We start from the raw sequence: 20,989 nt of genomic DNA, 5'->3' as shown, positions 1-20,989 counted from the left end.
AAATAGTATACATAATAACAAAATTAATAACTCTTTGTGGGCAACTGTTTATATATTACAATAAAATCCTATGTAATGTCTCTAAATTATTTTATAATAATAACTTCGAGAAATTCATAAAACAAAAACTTGTAAGTAAATAAGATATTTTAGTCATAACACGGAATTACTGTAGTTAAGGATATTGTAAGTGATCACAAAATAAAAACACGTCACACTTTGTTGTGAGCTCTTCACAGATCAGAGCGCGTTTCGAACCCTCGCAGCCTGCCTTATGGTAAAAAAAAGTTAAAAAAATGTTTTGGGGTGTATCTCCTCGGAATAAGTTTCGATGCGACTGTTCAAGTTCAAGCTCCAATTATTAAATACAATAAATAAGAAAATATTTTCTATCCACATACTTGAAATTCAAGTAATTATATTTTACGTTTTCTTGGGATCTCTTAATAACGAATAATATTCAATTAATTAAACGTAAAAACATTACCAACACGTATTTTAGAGCACGTCTTAAGTAGTTCTATTTTAAGATTGTATCGTAATAAGAAACTTGCATGACTAGTTTAACAGTGAGAGGGCCTTTACTCCTACTACACCCACAAGTGATCGGCGAACGAGAACGTCACTGACGCGCCTCCATTCGTCGCAATGGCAGCACGCTCACAACTCCTGCGCACAGGTAAAACTATGTTTTTCTTTTAAATAATTACATTTTAACGTGGATTTTAGTTTCATACGTAATAGTTTGATACGAATACGTAACAACAAATGGACAATAAACAGTTCTAACAATATCAACACAAAGGCATCAGGCTTTAAGGACAATGTTACATGTAAACTCATTAAAACAACACTTGCTATCAAGTATTTATATAGTTTAAGCTATGTAAACACGTCTTGAAACTGTACATTTTATTTATTATTTGGTAATGAATAAGGTTTTGCTACATTCTTTTATTATACTTATTCAATACCAGATTACAAACATGAACCTATGTGCTCATGTTAACGACAACAGTTACATAATTAAAACCTAGATATTGTAGTTACTTATCAATTTTAAGAAAACATTGCTTATCTTAATGTAATAGTGTATAATTTTCATATTGTACTTATTATACATTTGTTTAGACCTGATTGTAATGAACTAAGAATCTGTTTATACTTTCAATATATACATATGTTTTTCGTAATAAAAAAAGAATACTGTTACATGACATTTCTCTTAAAGCAAAATCATAAGCAGGTTTTTATTATGCGGATTGGCTACCATGTGGATAAGGAATAACAAACAAAGCTAAAACCGGTTATAAGTTTAAAGTATTAATAAAATTTATGTTATTTACATGTCGGTTTTGGTATGTATTTGTATTTTCATATTATATATATATTATATAAAAAATACAAACATATATTTCTAACAATATTTAATAAAAATCATGAACATAACATTTACACCCACTACTACAATAGAAAAGATACTTTCGCCGAGTTATCACATTTTATGTTTCAGTGTTCAATGGACTACGTGTACGAAAATTACATGATTTGAAGAAAAAGGAAAGTGCTGGAGTTATTAATTTGCGTGAAGTGTTGGAGGACAGATTGCAAGAGATTAAAAAAGCGAAGACCTGGAAACATGAAAGGGTCCTCACCTCGCCACAAGACACAAGGGTACCTGTATAACAGTTAAAATAATAGATTTTGCTCTCTATTTGATCAATTTTTATGAGCTGACAATACTACGGTGTGGTCGGGTATAGTTACTTTAAAGGATAGAATCTAAACTCATTTATCAGCAAACACCCTGAAAGCTTTTACACCTATTTTTAATCAATCTTATTAAAAAGCCTATAACTTCTGGCAGAACAAAAATCTGTAGGGACAGACATAAAAACAATTTATTTTAATATTAACCAATCCGAATTTGAAAATCATTTATATATCCTATATTACTTATATCAAAATATTACTTCTAGAACCATAGATTTTTAGATAGATGCCATACAATAATTTACCGCACAATGGCTATAGTACCCTTTCATAGCTTTTACACCTGAAATCCTCTTGTATTTTTATTTATAACTATCTGGCCCGACAGACTAGGTGATGTCAAAAGATATTCACCAGTGGCATTTCAACAAAAAAAATAAAACGCCTTACAAGTGATCACCTTATTTATTGATTAAATATCTCAATAATAAACAAATATTACGTAAGGGTTACTCTTACAGTACACTCCAAGACTTTAATAATAACTTGTTTAGGTTTTCACAGTAATGCTTCGTGGTACACGATATTGATCACGTGTTGACAAATAATTGTACTTCATTATTCTATAAATTTAGATAAATATCGTTCACCGATTCCCAGTGTAATATGAATTATTATATAGTTAATATTATTTATTTTAAAAATACCATATATTTAAACAAAATTTAATAAGACTGCAAAATTTTTACAGAAAAGAGAAACTTTTGAAAGTAGTAGATTAAACTTAGTTGTGACTTATGATTGTCGCCATGAGACTTAGTACTAATAAATATTTATCTAGTTTTATATTTAGATATAGAAAACCACTGATATAAAGATAATATGATATAATTTGGTACTTCAATGCAACAAACATACATCTTTATGTACGTTTGTACACGTAATTTCCAAAGACGTTTTCGATACATTACTGATGCCTATTATACACTTTAAATTTGTGTGTAAGTCTAGTACGGTTTTAAACTATTCGCTTATGCCTCACGATGTTGTGTTTATCTTCAACACGACGATAATTTCATTGTCTCGACTTTCACCTATTTCAAACTTTCTTGCTGTCTACTAGCAAAGATGCTATTAAATTTATTAAGAATTTGTTGTGGTTTTACAGGTGAACGTGAAAGGGGCAACCGGTGACTTTTTAAACTTCTGCGCTAACAACTACCTTGGATTATCTGTAAGTTATTAATGCGCAGTAAATTAGGATTTATCATTACGATTTTTGTTATTATAAAAAGATACATAATTTTAGAATCACCCAGAAGTGGTAGAAGCTGCTCGGGAGGCTTTAAAGAAATATGGAGCAGGCTTGAGTTCCGTTCGATTTATATGCGGTACCCAGTGTTTACATAAGGTATGCATTTAAATTTTACTTTATTCAATATAAAGCATTTTTCTCAGTGAATAATTCGTAATTTTTTTTTTTGGTATTTTAGGAGCTCGAAGAGCGACTGTCTCAATTCCATGGTAGGGAAGATACTATTCTTTATGGATCATGTTTTGATGCAAATGCTGGATTGTTCGAGTCCATGCTGACTCCGGAAGACGCTGTCTTCTCCGACGCGCTCAACCATGCTTCTATAATTGATGGGATTCGTTTATGTAAAGCACAGAAGTACCGATATCCTCATAGAGATCTTAACGGTAATAATTAAGATTAATATTCATTTTCAGATAATCTAATCCTGTGCCGAGATATGAACGTCTCCTTGTTGTAATTTTAAAGACATAAGACATTTAAAATTAATTTTAAAAAATGACATCAATATCACCGCAGAGGCGTAATTTTATATAGCACACATAGAAACAAGCTAATTGCAGTATAAAAATATATAATTTACACATATTTTCTGTCAAAAATAACAGCTTTATGCAATACTCTGAACAAATTAAATCGAGTTATAATAATACAAGCATTAATATTTCTATATTTTATCATTAGAACTGGAACATCTCTTGGCACATACCGAAGCAAGACTGAAGTTGATTGTAACTGACGGTGTATTTTCAATGGACGGTACCGTGGCTCCTATAAAGGGTTTACGAATTTTGGCGGACAAGTACCGAGCCTTATTGGCGGTTGATGACAGTCATGCTACCGGCTTCTTTGGCGAAACTGGACGGTATTTTTTAATGTTTTGTCTTTTTAGTTGCATATTCCCATCAACAATACATAATACACTAGTTTTTTGTATATAATAAAGTACAAAATTAAATATGTTTATCTATAAATGACTTAATAAACCTAACCATACCATAATGCTAGCTAATTACCGAATATATAAACGTACATAATAATATATTATAAATAAAAACTGAAAAAAACAGGAAAATTTATAAAATTCTTTCTTAATAACAATAAAAGAAGACACGGACAGTCTATTGTATGTTAAATCACTTATGTGAATGATTTTATGCTTACGTTACGAGAATATTACAGGAAAAAGTAAAGTAAACGATTTATGAAAGTATTTAAGCATTCTATAAAAAATGTTCAATTCTGACATTTCCGCTTTAATTTGTTTGTAAGTGTTCAAAATTTTGAGAATCGCGTGGTAGTTCAAAGTGTGAGGGGCCATATTACATACAATACAGGCATTGTAGAATACTTGACAATTTCGTATGAGCAGTCCACATAGCACACAGAACAGGTATCCGCTGGGGCCTTATAATGTTGGCACATGACCTTATGTTATTGTCAAAAGACGCTGGATGTAGGACGCTTTCAACTGATCTTGTTGGCAATTCTATGGGATCCAGTAAAAAGCGTCTAACGGCTGAAATGATGATAATGATGAAGAGAAGGGTGTTGCATTTCTACTAGGAAACATGTTTCTTCATTATTCACTAGTTTTGTTTAATGATTTACAATATTTATATATTGTAAACATCACAAAACAAACAGATGCACAATAACTAAAAAAAATTACAAGGGGCACAGGCAATAATAATTATAGAGACAATAATTGTTTAAACCTCTTTATAATATGTAAAAAGAACAAACATAACAATATAACCGAAGATCACATAGACGTTTAAACTTTAATGCTTGAAATAGATCAAAATACTTTTATATGGTTTACTAGGGGCACTGAGGAGTATTGCGGCGTTTTGGGCGCAGCGGATATTATCTGCTCAACACTGGGCAAAGCTATTAGCGGAGCAGCTGGAGGTTACACGACGGGACCCAAAGAGCTCATTACATTGTTGAGAAATGTCTCGCGACCTTACTTATTCTCAAACGCACCTCCTCCGCCCGTCGTCGCAGCTTCTTTGAAGGTGAGCAAATATCATTAGTTGGTACATGTGTGTTATACATGTATTAGTTATAGGTGTAAAACCTCTAAAGGGTGTGTATATATATATATATATATATATATATATATTGCTTTGAATTAATGTATAGTACAGCCTACCTTAAAATCAAAAGTTTCAGAAATAATAACGTAACAATACTAAAATAAAGCATTTTCGTCCCTGAAGACTTAGTTTTGCCAGAAGTTATTGACCTACTACATTATAATAGGAAAATATAATAAATGTGACATCTTTTAGAGCCATCACTTTATACTGTATAATTGGAAATAGGTTTATAAGATTTAAAGTTTTTTTTCTGACAAGACCTGTACATTCTCTCATTTAAAAACTCCAATTAATTCTAAAAAAAATTCCAGTCTCTAGATTTAGTAGAGAACAGCGGCGAATTACGGCAGCGTCTCCGAGAGAACACTCGCATGTTCCGCTCAGGTCTGCAATCTGCCGGTTTGACCGTAGCTGGGGACGACCATCCCATCTGTCCGGTCATGGTTGGCGAGGCATCTCTCGCTGTGGAACTTGCAACTGCAATGCTTGGTACATTCCGATTATTCTTACAAACTATATATAAATCATTTATTCGTTGTCTGCGAACAAAGATTAAATTTTATACAAATTACTATTCACATTTAAAGTTACCACGTGCGTCATGCGAGGAAAACCATAAGTCATCTTTCAACATAAAGCAACGAGGTTTCTAAACGCGCCCGAATCTGAGAAGAGCCCACAATAAACTTAGAGTGATTGATGAATTTTGGTCACTTTTACAATATTCACATTAAAACAATTGATTCCAAAGTACTATTATCTGTTAAAATATCTTCCTCGACGTAATAAAATTATTATTGCAAGTTTTTGTTTGATGAACTTCTAAAATTTATTACAAGATAATTTAGAGACATTACATACAGTACAACATATAGTTGTTCACAAGAGTTAGTAATTGTTATTTAATCTATTAAGCCAAAAAAAAACAAAACGTTTAACAAGCTTTTCTTGATTTCTGGTGCTGACCTTATGTATATCGCTATTTCCCTTAAATGTAACCAGCTAATATTTCATCCCTTTCTTTTGGTTTTGAATTCAAAATTAAAAGTATATTTTTAAAAATAAACTTATGATAGGTTTCAAAAGTTTTAGTTGATCTAAATGTGGAACTTGTTTTGTTAACACATTGACATGGTTCATATTATACTGTATACTCGTACATCAAACACAGTTAAGTTGCCGGCTCTTCTCAGCAAGTCAACATTCTGAGCCGGCGATAACTTATTACGTATAATGTTAAAATAATTGACGATACAAAAGTGCATTTTGATGCCTAATTGAATAAAGATATTTTTAATTTAATTCCAGAGCGCGGTGTTTACGTGGTGGCATTCAGTTACCCCGTAGTACCAAAAGGTGGCGCGCGAGTCAGAGTACAGATAAGCGCAGCGCACACTCGGGAAGATATCAAGCAAGCCGTGGACGCATTTGCCGACGTTGCTAGAAATATTGGCCTCATTAAGTCATAGGCACGTGATTTTTTGTCAATATTAAGATTTGATATGTTTAAAATTTGTAAATAAAACTCAATGATCTACTTAATATGCGAAATTCAAATTTGTAATGCTTCATAATTTTTGTTTCCCTGGCTTTAAGAAAATCCTTAATGTAGAATATTTTTAAGTTATAATTTTCCTTAAAACGCATGTTAAGAAATGTTCTTTCAATAAAGCAATAATCATTCCAAAAACAAGGTATTTATTTGAGTAAAAACCATTCCTAAGGGACAGTGGATTTTTTTGCAAATTAAATATTTGCATTAATTATGGGAAACTTAAATAGAAGATAGATTCAACGGCGTATTTTACTACCGGCAAAACATTTTCTTTATTATTATGAAAGTATCATTATGTATACATACATACATATATATATATATATGTGTATGTATATATATATATATATATATATATATATATATATATACGAGTATATATATATAGTGTGATTGTTATAGTGAGAAAGCTTTAAGGGGGGTGAATGTATAGCTCATTTGTCAATGAAAAGCTTCAAAGCTTTTACACCTATTTCTAATCCTCAATTATAAAGTCGTCACTTTGAAATATGTTAATTTTTTAATAGAATGCCAAACTAGGATAGCCTGCGACGTTCAGTAATCTGAATTTTAAACGATTAAAACGCTTTTTCTTAGAATATTATGATGATACCGTATTTCTGAAACTATTGATTTTTGATAGAGTGTACCATACATTTATTGACGGCAAATATGCTATAACTTTACCACTTTTAATGCATTTACGCCTATAACCAATTAGCCGTAAGAAGTAACTACGAAGCTAAGTAAGAAAAGGACCAATATTTAGCCACTTCCGCACATGCAGTGGTAGTCAGTCAGTCACAGAGTCAATCTCTGTGTTTGGCACTAATACGGTGTAACATAGCTCCTGAAGATGCCCCGTGGAGGGGTGAAACACGTGTTGAGTGATTTGGTGGTGGCGGTTGTGTGATTCGCATTGTTTGCCGCATGCGCATTTATCAGCGGGCTGGCGAGCGGTGCATTTCATTGCACGACTACCACTGCATGTGCGGAAGTGGCTAAATATTGGTCCTTTTCTTACTTAGGATGGACTTCCGCGAAGTAACGCCTGATTCCATTAAATAACTACGAAGCTGTTAAGAGTAATGTCCGATAAAGAACGCTCAACAAAACAGAATCCTATTATTGACATAGATCTTCTGCGCCTTCGATGTGCCATATCAAATGTCGAGTATTTTATATCTTACAAATGCAATATTATCATTACGTGGGAGCCGCCAGCGAGCACGGCCAGCTGATTGATCCGAGTTGATCATTAAATGGAGTATATCTCGTGTTGGGCTGTAATAAACATTAGGATATTTATTATTGGTGAAACCATTCATTTTTGTGCAAGGTGTACGATACATTAACAGACAGCAAATGAGCTACACATTCACCCCTCTGAGATTGTTTCTAATAATGTTATAAATAGAGTTTTATTTAAGAACGTATTGAATAAAACAACGTATTGTTAACAATAATTTATTATTCGTAATTTTATTGACTCCACGTAACACTGTGTGCCGCCACATGAATCCCTCCACACAACGTGAATCCGAATTAATCTCTAGTTATTTCATATATTTACATTGTCATCAAATCGAGTTCGCACCTCTTCCTTTGTATCATCTCGTTGTTTGGTCTTATTTTTATTTCTAATAGTACCTAAGACCAGGGCTCGTGATTAAAACTAATTAAATGCCATCTTTTCGTACATCTATTTAAATTTCACACCCACTAACAAGTTTCATTCTATAGACAAAGTCGTATTAAGTAAAAACATTACGTCTAATCATTTGGAGGGTACCATCGACCAACAAAACGTTGTGTAGAATTAGCGCGAGGACGTATCTGTGTCTTGAGACAAGTGTTTATGAGCAAATTTATATCGGCTTATATTCGAGCTCGTGCGTATGCGGGGCGTTGCTTCACTCAGTGTTTTAAAATCGATGGCTTCACAGGAGGGCCTGAAACAAATGTAAATCATAACAGTGTTTGACGCAACGGAAAATATTCAAATGTAACATTTATGACAATAAAATAGGCAAAATAATAATAAATACAAATCTGTGAAGAAATTATGACCACGAACATATATTATTAACCTTTTGGGATCTATGGACGCATATATGCGTTTGACGAAAGTAGGTTTGGACTCGGTGATATGTGACGGTCGATTTTTTCAAGTTTCGAATTCAAATTTGAATCTATCATGAATTGTAAAATTGTGTTGTAAATTGCTTGTAAAAAAAACTACACTTCCTTAACTTTGAATTTTAACGAATTAAACTACATGAGTTTTAACAATATACGCAAACAACACTGTGGTCACATCTATCCCTTAAACAATAGAGTTCCACAACAGTTAAATTTAAAAACATCCCGCGTAATTCAACTCTTTAATTATTTGACCGCGTGCAAATAGATCACTATTTATTACTGTTTGCGCCGTAAATATTCGATTCAGTGTAGCATAAAACTATTCCGTCCCCAGTGACCGTCAACGCTTGCGGTTCCTACGGTCAATAGCGGACGCGAGTGTTTAAAACCCAAATGGGTTCATTCCGGGGTCAGAACTTTTAGTATCCGTTTCAAATATTAAAATTCAGAAGAAAATTTAGGAGTTTATTCAAGAATTTTAATTAAAAAATCGGACTGATTCAAATTGTGCGATTTTAAAAATTAGTAAACTGTTTACATAACAATTACAATAACATTATAGGCAATAACAAAATATGATTTCAACAAAAAGCTCGCACAATGTGAAAAACGATGTTTTTTGGAATTTAATAAGAAATTTTTGGCAGTCTTGTTTTGGCTCCCGTGATTAAGAGTTGTTGAATGTTGTTTATTTGTGAACTAGAAACAGTTATAATAAGAAATGCCGAAAAAACGAATGTTCGATATAGAAAGAAATCCAGATTGTAAATGAACGGAGTCATAACAATTGCGTTAAACCATTCAAGATGTCAAAAAATGTTAACAAAAAGTCTTTCTTTTTATTTACTCGCGGAATTGCCTGCATTCAACTACAAGTTATTTAAAGCGAAACAAGTTGACCTCTGCAAAGGTTAATTTAAAACCCTGACGAACTACGTGTAAGGAAAATAAGTACAATCACCAACTGGCCTTTGCATTATTGTTGAATGCAAAGACATTAACGACTTGTGATTAAAAATATTTTATATGATCTCACGAATGATACATTTGTAAGAGAAAAGTATAAAAGATGTACATAAAAACATGATAAAGGGATAATTTGCATTATAATTATATACCAAATGCTACGTTCATTTTTATTTGTAGCAGACTTCGTTTTAACACATGAAAGAAACCGTTTTCGTAAAGTTACTATCACACAGACGTGATTTTTTTTTAAAACCTCCTACCTCCTGTTTATACATAATAAATTAAATTCTTTAGACATTTTAAAATATTGACTTTAAACTTGAAACCAACAAAAAAAAATTACACGCAATGTTATATTAGCTTAGCATTAATAAAACTACACAGCTATATTTAAAAAGACTTTTCGCGGAGTAAATTGTTCGTCCCAAGGACACCGCCGGACCCTCGTTATAAATATCAAAACAATTCTATGCAATAGTGACTATAACACTTGTAGTCAAATGGCATTAGACATAAGTTCGCGACCAGAAAATGCCAATACGCCATTAATAACACTAATTGAAATCAATAATGTATAATGTATGTAAAAAAATAGTAAATTTTGTATAAAAATATTTAAAAACTGAATGACAATTTTTCACAATTTAAATTTATTTTTGACGATAGATAAAGAATAATATAGTGATGAAGAATATGTGAACAATAACGACGCGTTTTTGTATTTTAATGATGAATGTAACAATTCTTTTTATACTAAATAAAGTGTCAAATGATGAAAACACATATACTTGTCTAAAAAACATTAGCACACGGTGCACCAAAGCATTTCTTTCAAACGTGTAAACTATGTTTATATACTTTGGGGAATCTAAACAAGCTAGAAGCTATAATTATGAGATATCTGATATATCGAACTGCTCACCCGGAGTTTGCGTGGTAGAGCTTGTGGTGGTTGAAGTTGTTGAAGTAGTACTGGATGATGGTGTCACTCCTAATACTGACGTATTTACAGGCTTCTGCAAAAGTAACATGTAATTAAAACAACAATTTACGCATTCCCGCTCCGGTCAGAGTCACATCTCTTTCTTTTATTTTAAATATGTAATGGGTTTAAATGGAAAAAAAAACATTAAACATTTTTCAACTTTCTACGCCTTTTAATAATCATGGTTCTATTACATATATAACACATCTTTCATTATAATTATCAGCACATCATCAGCATAAGGCTCCCGAAAGATCGTCACGATCGCCTCTCTTGTACCGCCCGCATCCAGCGACTTCCGCGACCTATGGCATAGGTCCACTTAGCAGGGAGCCTACCCACAATGTGACTACCGACTCGCGGTCGCCATTCCAGAACCCACCGGCACAAACGACCGTCAGCTGCAGAAACAATATGTTCCGCCAAATGCCACTTTAGACAAAAAATTGTTCAAGCCACGTCGGTGGCAATGGTATCACTTTATACTTACATTTATTTCCTCTATCCTGATCTGGAGCGCTTTGACTTCATTCACGAGTGTAGCGTTGATTGATGCGACTTGGTCCCGCAGCTCGTCACCTTTCTTGGCGTTGCTATTTACATTAGCTATGGTCTCATTGCTTCTTAGTTCCAACTCATGTAGTAAGGTCTTGACCTCCTCCACCCCCGTGCTAGCTGAGACGGCTTGTTTGCGAGCAGAGTTTAACGCTCCCTCAAAACTATTTATCTAAAACAATACTTTTTTTTAATTTAATTTGCTCGGAATTTTTTAATAGAAAATTTAAAAAAAAATCCTTAGCAGTATTACCACCAGACGGTACAATCCGAATGAATTAATACCGAGATAAAGTAGAGAGAATAATTATAAATCAGCAATTTACTGACAATGTATTTGCTAATGTATCGAGAAAGTAATTTAAACCTCGGGAAGGGTTGTTAATGACGAGCAGCCAAAACATTTGCTCAGCATAAAGCATGTGGGTCCCCGTAAGCCTCGTATAAAGTACATCTGTAACATTTCCCATAAGCCAGACATTGCAACTACCAAACGTAATAACGCACATGGAAGTGAGCCGCATGACCCCGTTGCATAATTGGGCTGCCTGGTTTCTTATAAGAAAAACATTTTGATTTTTTCAGCGAATATACCCCGCCCGAGAGCCTTTTGTTACATCGCTAAAAATAGACGGTAAAAGTCACAAAAATTTTATTTTATTAATTAGAAACCGGCTTTTATATACTTAAATTACATAATACGAATCTCAATTAATAAAAATAATTGATATCCTGATTTTGGCTAGGCGCGGATGGAGTGGTTCATTAAGCTAACGAGTAGGTCGTAAAGCATACAACTTTAGATATAAATTAATCAAACCTGAGAACCGATTTCGCCAACAGTTCTCTGCAGCTCGCCAAGCTGCCGCGGCGTGTCTGCCAGCTCAGGCGCGGCGGAGAGCTGCTCGGAGACAGACGCCAGCTTGCCGGCCGTCTGTTTCACTCTCTTTATGAGCTCCATGTGCTCGCTCTCGAGCCTCGTGAGCCTCTCGTGCAAATTGGACGCATTGGCACGGAGCTCCTTCGCCGCTGTGTGGCACACTTGAAGGGCGTCGCCTACGCTGTCGCTACTTGTCGAAACTGTTAAAAAAATCATAAATATTTAACGAATATATAGTATGTGAATGGAATATTCAAAATATTTTATGTGCATACACATCACACATATCATCATAAGCATATTACTGTATTAGCGAATATATAAGAGATAAATATGGCTAGCTTTGGTATCATGCTAATTTTAACATAACGAATAGATTTGTAACAGGCAAAAATTGTAAAATTGTCTTTAATATAGTAACTACAGAGTGTCTAGTCAGGTTCTTCTCGACAGAATAACATTCCGAATCGGGCAGTAATATAAATACATGTTTAAATGGTAAACAAAACTTATTAGAAAGAATAAATATTTGTTTCATTGTTTCATATCGACAATCGCTAAACTTCTTAAAATCCAGACAGACATTATTGCATATCTTAAAATTTAAAACACGCTTTATTGTGCAGCGACTTAAAAGTATAAACATTAATGACACACGTGTGCGTTCTGCAAATGATATTTAGATTGAATAAGACGTCTTACAAAGCTGAGACAAAATAGGACAAGAATATAAAATTGTTAAATTATTAACGCGACTCGTAATTATTTTACAATATTAGAAAGCAAACATTCCTCATTTTAAATAAGTAACAATATATATATGTTATATATATATATATATATATATATATATAATATGGTAATATTAGATAAAAAAAATTAACAATTTTTTTTTAATACAGACGTGTTTAAAAAAAAATAACAATCAAAACGTGGATATGTTATATCCATTCCATATTCTTTCTTCTCAATTTTCATTCAACTTATTTTTAATAATTAATTCGATAACTTCTAACTGTACACTTTACATAAAAATAGTGAAAAATAGATCTCAAATTCCTTTAGCGTTGCTTAACACGAAATTAACAAGTATGTGTAAAATTTTTAAAATTCATATTTTTTTCATTGCACTAAAACATCTTAAGCCTCTGTATATAATGAAAGTTCTATTAATATAACAAATGTTTATGTATCAGAGAACGAAAACGCCAGTTACAAGTTTCCAGTGAAAGAAATTCTCATCCATTTTAGATATAAACGAACCTCGGTCCATCTCCATGCGAAGCGAGACAATCTGTCGCCTTACATCTACGAAGAGCCAGAGAACGGTCGCTGCCGATACGACGCACACGCACAGTCCTAAGGCGGCAGCGAGACGAAGAAAAGGACGCGACCGACGACGACGAGCGGTTCGCCGTCCCCAGGGCTCCCCTTCGTCGCTGGAGGCGGACAGTAATCTCCCGCCTCTAGAACCCACGCCTCCAACTAGGGCATCTAGCTCCCGCCTTTTGCGCATTTTCTTCCCAACACGCAGCGGCACAGCCGCATGCACCGCGCTCTCCATACCGTACAGAATCGCTACCGCGAACGCATCCGCACAATATTATCACTATAACCACTGTCTTTGAAGCTTTTGGCGCGAGCGCTCCACGCGGAGATTGTTTTACGAGTGGAGCGGAGACTTCAAATTATTCACTCGGAAAAATATGTCAACAGGTGGGCGGCTGGACCGTACGTACAGCCTGCTATATAACTGTGAAAAATACTACATTAGGCGCGGTGCATAAGTGGCGCCTTGTTATAACGAAAAGCTAATTATCAATAAACGCGTGAGAGTCGTGTCTGTGTTATCACTAATAAAAATAAAGATGTTACAATTTCCAAATAACATTTTAATTAATTATACCCAAATTTTTTTTACGCGATTTTGAAATAACCCGATTCTCCGGTAAGAATAAATACAATTTTTACACAAATTTTTGTTCTAGCACGAATCACGAAAAGAAATTCAATACACTCTTATAAAACTTATCTACACAGCCATAAAATACAATTGGAAATATACGAAGTCCTCCGAACCCAAGATTTGTGCCAGACGTCTGCATATCTCTTATATATCATCATATCCAGTCCGCAATAATCGTGAACCCATATCAAGTAGCGATCAATATTAACCAAATTGATTTTTATTCCTAATTTCAAATTGTGTTTTGATACTTTCATATTATTATTTTTTTGTAATTAAAGAATAGTCAAATGTAGTATTGTGATAAAAATGAATTAGAAAAGACAAAATGAATAGAATTGTTTTAGTTCATTGAAATCCTTTAGAGTTCTTTCATTTTACACGATTTTGTAAAATTTTAAAACATGTCCCCCAAATTTACCATAAGTCGCATGTATTTTTACACGCTTTTCTAAGGTTATATTAATTTATTAAAAATATGTAAATTATTCGCTAATTTAAAGTCGATACTTAGAATATAACATTCTGTGACATAATAGAAGGTATAATGACCTTAACTTAAAAGAAACAGTTTCAAGTTATATTAAGTTATAGCTCACGTGACACATCAATGACTGAATTAAAATGGTAGTTGAATTATTCATCGTTGCGTAAGGTCATTTACGCGATGACATTGAAATGTACCCACTACTTGTAATGGTTCAGCAACCTTGATATTGATACGTTTGTTTAGACTTCAATAATTTAATTGATAATAAATGTATGTGGCAAATGGACCGAAAAGTAATCAATTACGGATGAGTTTGTATCATAAAGGAATTATTTCCTTTATCATGTAAATAACACAGTGGCGCACTCTTCCGGTTCCGATATTGTTCTTGATTAAGGCATCACATTTATACTAAACACATTTATATTATCTATTATAAATCGTCAATGAAATTTACTAGGAGGACCGGAAAGTATTGTCGTTTTCTAAAGTTAAATTCACACGATCACATTTTTATCAAGTTTATTTGTAATCAACAATATATTCACCTTCGTTATCAGCAAGTTTTTGCCATGTAGCTACACAAATTTTCAATGCCGGAGCGGTTAAAACAATCGGATTTTCTGTAAAATAGATCGACAGAAACGACATAACTTCCGGTCTCTTTTATGCAATCGTCGTTTCAACCCATAGACGCAAGACATAAGTTTCCTCCAAAGATATTTAAGGGGGATGTACCATAATCACGTGGGGTGGTACGCAGAGGACTCTGCTATACAATTAATGCACAAAGTGTGAATTATATACAGTTTTATCCCGGGTATCGAACCTGCGACCTACCATCGCAAGTGTCAGTCCTTTCCCGCTTTTTTTGCATTTGATCTTTTTGAAGTTACGCTGCTAGCTAATTTAGGCTTTATGCAGCTTCTTCTAAATTAAGTCCGTGGAAACAGGTCGTTCGCGGACTAAAGAATTTACGCTGGGTGATCGCATTTCAGTTACATCGAAGACATACGCACGAAGCGGGACTAAGGGAGATGTAGTGTAAGTTTTGCGAAGCGAGGACTGCTTGGCGGTCAAGAGCGACAGGGGCCTCTCTTGACCGACCTCGCCTGAACTATCGCTTGGCTACTACCACTGCTGACTAAATTTACAATGTCACACGCTAATACAAGCACACGTTGCGATTTCAATGAAAACATGAAAAATAGAAAATACCATTATCAGATAAAAATTTAAAAAATTATACTTAAATATTATTCTACACCAATACGTTCTAATTTTTTTAGTTAAAGAAATATAAGGGACCATGAAAAATAACTAAACTATTTATTTTCATAGCCAATTAGTTATAAAGATCTAATAGGCAAGAAATAGGCAATAAAGATGTAACTAATTATTACATTCATATTACTATCATCGGTTAGTTAAAAATAAAGTATATATACTTTCTGTAATTTTTTTTGTTTTTTATGACCCTTTGGACCTCTAACAACGCGTGATCATTCATATTCCTTGCCAATAATGCCTACCAATAAAACAGTTGAAGTATTCTGTTGAAAAATAAAAATTACAAACAAATTCATATTTTGAGCAGGAGAGAAATTTTGGATAATAGATGATAAAGCAATATCTGTCACCTACTTGATGAAATATAAATGACTTCATTTACTCATCACTTCACAGTTATAACGAAACATTTATTGAAATTTTATTTGTAATCAAAGAATAGAATAATGTTTTTTTTTTGAGTTTCTTTAGCTAATAATTATTATTAACTTTTACAATGTAATTTATGTAATAGTTCCATTTATTTCCAAAAACTAATTTATTTAAATAACTTTATTTGCGATGGTAGTTCTAAATTCAATTTCATAACGTTTCGCAAATAAAACATATAAGTAGTCAAGTCTTCTTCGAATCATGGTTAGATTAGCGTGGGCGTAAGGCGTTCATCCCCAAAACGGACAAATGACCTTGTTAGAGTCATCGGATGACGATGGATTTAGGACGCTTCCTACAAGTCCTATTCGAAATCTACGAGGGTCGTCTATGTCTATCAGTGGCCACCTTGCGGCCGAAATGATGCAATATAATCAAGTATTTTTAATTCAAAGATAGACAAAATTGATCTTAGATATGTTAATGTATTAAGTGCGGTCCTATAAACAAGATTTAAATTTAGCTATGAACTTAAGACACTGCTCATGTCGCGATTGATATTGTTGAGCGGAACTATGTAAAAGTCGAAATAAAAAATAACTTCACTATTTGTAAAATCGAACAAAAAAAAAACATTTAATTGTGCAGTAAGACGTAATTGTATTAATCACAAGCGTAATTTAAAAAGGACACATGGAATAAATACGGATTATAAAAGGAAATGTATAAATTTTAAAACTTTAGTCAAAAAATTATTTTGTTCACAAAAATTTTACACCAAAATTTAATTTAATCCTAAGGTAAACAATAACTACTAAAGTTCAACTGCGTATACTAAAATGAGTATATAACTATAACGTTACATACATTCATAATGTTGTTCTAGAGTAATAAGGGGGCATTATCGACCTACGGCCGTGTACCCAGCAAGTGAAACGACTGCGCATGCGCGAATCCTGCGACACGATAACACAAACCCAAAACCATCAAAATAATTATTAAATAAACAGCAGTAAGAAATTAATAATAATCACAAAAACGCAGAAACTGATATTGTGATTAAATTAACGCATAAAATATTTTTATGTTTATTATATTCATTAGACGCATATCAACGAGTTTTATCACACACCAACACAACCCAATCACCCAGACACTATTATACGTAAAATTATAAATATAGTTCCACCTAATAATAATAAATACTAATTATTGGATGTCACAAACAGCTCACGGGCCTCCAAGGAGGTTCAAGCTAAAACTAAACATGACGTCACGACCCTCCGTCCTCCAACGATACGACGCATGCGTACACTAGATAACACGGTATAACGCCATTATATAATATAAAACAGAAGACGCGGTTTAGCATCATTCATTCAAAATTTTGATAATTAGAATACATCAAGCAAACATATATAATCAATTTTTCAACGGATTTATGCATAAAAATGTGGCTAATGCATTATCTTTATTTTCATGAAAAATTAATCTAATGCACATTCAAACCTGTTGAACCAACAAAAGTAGAAAGCGTGAATACTAGAGATGTTATAAAGTACATAAAAACGTTATTAGCAAATTGATATGATTTAAATAGATCCTAAATGTTGCTTATAGTTCTAATCAAAGGAAATTATTAAAGTTCCTATGTCCGTTAAATCACAGTCCCAAAAAACCTTCCGTAAAATAATAAGTTTGTAAGTAAAAAAATCTTAATAAAATAAACATCGTAAACGTTTCGTGTTCGTGTCCGTAACATGATTACTACCAAAAACTTTAAAAAGAGAAAGGTTTAAACATTCTTATTATCAAAGAAAATTATTTCAGTCCAAGCCAATGCTTTCGCACTTTTAGTTAGTTTTCGTGGTTATGTGAAAGATATTTACATTTAATTTGTTATCAAAATATTTAGGGTTAGAATTTTCATACCATATTATATGTTGCCATTCTAGAAAAGTCTATATTATTGGAGATTTTGCTACTATTATCACAGTTTCTTTAAAAAATAGTTAAAATAGGTTTTAAAATATATGATCTAATTTTAATATCTTGCACAGTGACTATCCTTAGTACATGAATACATGCATGGAGCATAAAAAAAAAACTATAAATTGTGCCATTGTAATAATTATAAATATGCATAGAACTTCATTAAAAACACAATATAAATAACAAAATAATATTTGGTGTGATCCTAATACTGTATTATCAATAGCCTTTTTATTTAACATTACAAACTGATATGATTTCCTGAGTATTAATGAAATGAAGAAATTGTTACAATGTAAACTATTCCTGCCTTATTAAAACAACAAAACCAGCTAAATATCAAAAAGATATTTTGTAGAAGTACTTCTATACCAGATATGAACATCTAAGAAATTGAAAATGCATCCTTTTTATGGTGGCCATTTCTTAAAGTTACATCTGTGAAAAGTGTTATATTTAAAAATATGAAGCTTTGGTGTCTGGCAAAACATTCCTGTTAGTTTAGACATTTATACCCCCTATATAGCATCCACACATTTGAATTAACCTGTTATACTATTCACTCCTGGAAATTCAGAATTTTAGCAATTTTAATACCAGAACCAAAGCATGGGCCACTTCCAAAACTTGCCATGGTGACCCATATTGCACCTGTTTCCAGCAACTTCCCTCAACCTTGTCTATATCATTGGTCCACCTAGTGAGGACTTTACTCCATAAAAAATAATATTTACCAGCAAAAATAAATGTGGTATCATGGCAGCCTTTAACAACAAATATTTCTGACTTTTCATGCTTATAATTGACATTGAATTGTTATGATCCAGTATATAAGTAATATGCAATAAGCTTGCTAACAAACCCACAAATAATTTAGATGTAGCATCCTAAACAAATCAAATATTCAGTTTTATTTAATCTTGTTAATCTAGTTCTTAATGATGATTAATTTTATGAACTACAGAAACTTATTATTAACATGATCTTAAATTTCAGACTGATCTATTAACTTGAATATTCGCTAATAAGGGCATGCAGCCATGCCAGCCAGCAGCCATGCAGCAGCTGCTGGCTCCCAGATACTGACCTCTCTTGGGTATTATTTACAAAGGCCAATTTAGATAAGATTTGCGAGATTTGACTTTCCCCGAGACTATTGTGTGATGGTACATTAGACCTGTATTTTCAATACTAAAAATGATTTCTACCCTCACATTTTATTCTATTTACATATAACAAAAATTTGGATTCAATAGCAGTTTAATTAATTATACTAGTTGTATTTCACAATTAAAGTGATCTAAGTTGCAAATAAAACATACACTAAATTTAGATATTTAATTGTAATCTATCTATTAGAGGGACTGGAAAGTAATGTTGTTTCTGTCAACATATTTTACAGAACAATTGATTGATTTTTACCGCTTCAGCATTAAAAATTTGTTTGCTAAATGGCAAAAGATTAATAACAAATTAGAATATATTGTTGATTAGAAATAAAAACTTGTTAAAAATGTATTTGTGTGAATTTAACTTAAGGCAACATTACTTTCTGATCCCCCTAATGAAAATCCTACTGCACATTACCACTTTTTCATTTTTAATAAATGTTACTCACCCTTGGCAATGTCAAGGCGCATTATAGACACTTGATCATAAAGTGCTGCACAAATCCATGTCAACATGAGAAGCCACAACAACAATGTTCCTCTTACTGCCCACTTTAATGCACATTGTACTTCAGTTCCAATATTTGGTTCTTTAATTGCAACAGTACGATTTCTTTCTTTCCTACAAAATCATAACACACATAAAATATAAACAAAATGAAGCTTAATAAAATACAGAGTATTAATCATATATTTAGAATTAATACTACTATTCCCAAATTTAAAAGTACTAGATTGTTACAGGAGCTTTATTCTAATCTTTGATTAATTAAACTATCATGCTGATCTAAATAACAATTAGCATTTCATAAGGAATTAATTAATATAATACTTTAACTAACTTGGCTATAGCTGTCTTAGACTCTAACCATTTAAAACATGTAATGTTAGAGGTAACTACATGCTATGTATGATGGTATTTAAAGAAAGGAGCCCTTTTGATTATAGGGTTTTAAAACAGCGCCATTGATAGCTTATATTACAATATATATTTTTATAAAAATGATAATAAATTTACAAGCCTTGAAATTTTCTTTTTTCTGTTTGGTATAATCTCTAACTGCAAATCCTCAGATTCTTCATCACTTGAAAGGTCCAACAGTCGAAAATTTTCTTTATTAACTTTATTAGGTAAAGACATTTTGTGTCTTCATACATACACAACATTCCTTCCACCAGTATAGTATTATATTTTATGTATAACTCTTATCAGACAAATTTGAGGATATGATTAATCAACAAAGTAAATTTATCATCGAGTACAAATTCACACCAAATTTATGAATGAAACAAATTAAAATAGCATTTAACTCAGCGTTTTTGCAGGTTTTAATATAACATATCTTTGCGAAAATATCAACGTTTCATGTAACTGCGAAGATATGTTATCATTTGTTCATAATACTTGCCCATAACCATATGTTTTATACGTTATCTATGATTTGGAAATAAATGAATAATCAATGAAATATTTATATTACCTGTATT

The 20,989-nt window shown here is 32.6% G+C and overlaps 2 protein-coding genes across 4 annotated transcripts; one reads left to right on the top strand and one right to left on the bottom strand.

Annotated features, from left to right (window-relative positions):
- The first annotated feature begins 613 nt into the window (after positions 1-613).
- Positions 614-6,774, top strand: Gcat (Glycine C-acetyltransferase). Its single transcript, XM_068764334.1, has 9 exons — positions 614-679; positions 1,514-1,674; positions 2,882-2,947; positions 3,023-3,124; positions 3,207-3,414; positions 3,713-3,893; positions 4,857-5,049; positions 5,445-5,622; positions 6,442-6,774. Exons 1-9 carry the CDS (start codon positions 649-651, stop codon positions 6,600-6,602), a joined length of 1,281 nt encoding a protein of 426 aa, XP_068620435.1. The 5' UTR covers positions 614-648; the 3' UTR covers positions 6,603-6,774.
- Positions 6,775-8,153: 1,379 nt separating this feature from the next.
- LOC137921463 (uncharacterized) lies at positions 8,154-20,874 on the bottom strand. Of its 3 annotated transcripts, none has more exons than XM_068764231.1 (6): positions 20,524-20,874; positions 19,951-20,123; positions 12,163-12,422; positions 11,278-11,514; positions 10,725-10,818; positions 8,154-8,640 (listed from the first exon to the last, which is right to left on the bottom strand). In XM_068764231.1, the coding sequence occupies exons 1-6, from the start codon at positions 20,640-20,642 to the stop codon at positions 8,606-8,608; spliced, it is 918 nt and encodes a 305-aa protein (XP_068620332.1). In that variant the 5' UTR covers positions 20,643-20,874; the 3' UTR covers positions 8,154-8,605. The 3 variants fall into 3 exon arrangements, with proteins under 3 accessions (XP_068620332.1, XP_068620330.1, XP_068620329.1); XM_068764229.1 differs by lacking the exon at positions 20,524-20,874 and adding an exon at positions 13,486-13,975 and having other exon boundaries at positions 19,951-20,040; XM_068764228.1 differs by lacking the exons at positions 19,951-20,123; positions 20,524-20,874 and adding exons at positions 13,486-13,975; positions 17,530-17,616.
- Positions 20,875-20,989: the final 115 nt, after the last annotated feature.

The sequence above is a fragment of the Battus philenor genome, unplaced genomic scaffold (assembly GCF_028537555.1).
Source record: "Battus philenor isolate CCGP_79_NKW_IND1 unplaced genomic scaffold, ilBatPhil1.0.hap1 SCAF_19, whole genome shotgun sequence".
NCBI classification, from domain to species: Eukaryota; Metazoa; Arthropoda; class Insecta; order Lepidoptera; family Papilionidae; genus Battus; species Battus philenor.
This window is presented reverse-complemented; position numbering and strand designations above follow the sequence as displayed.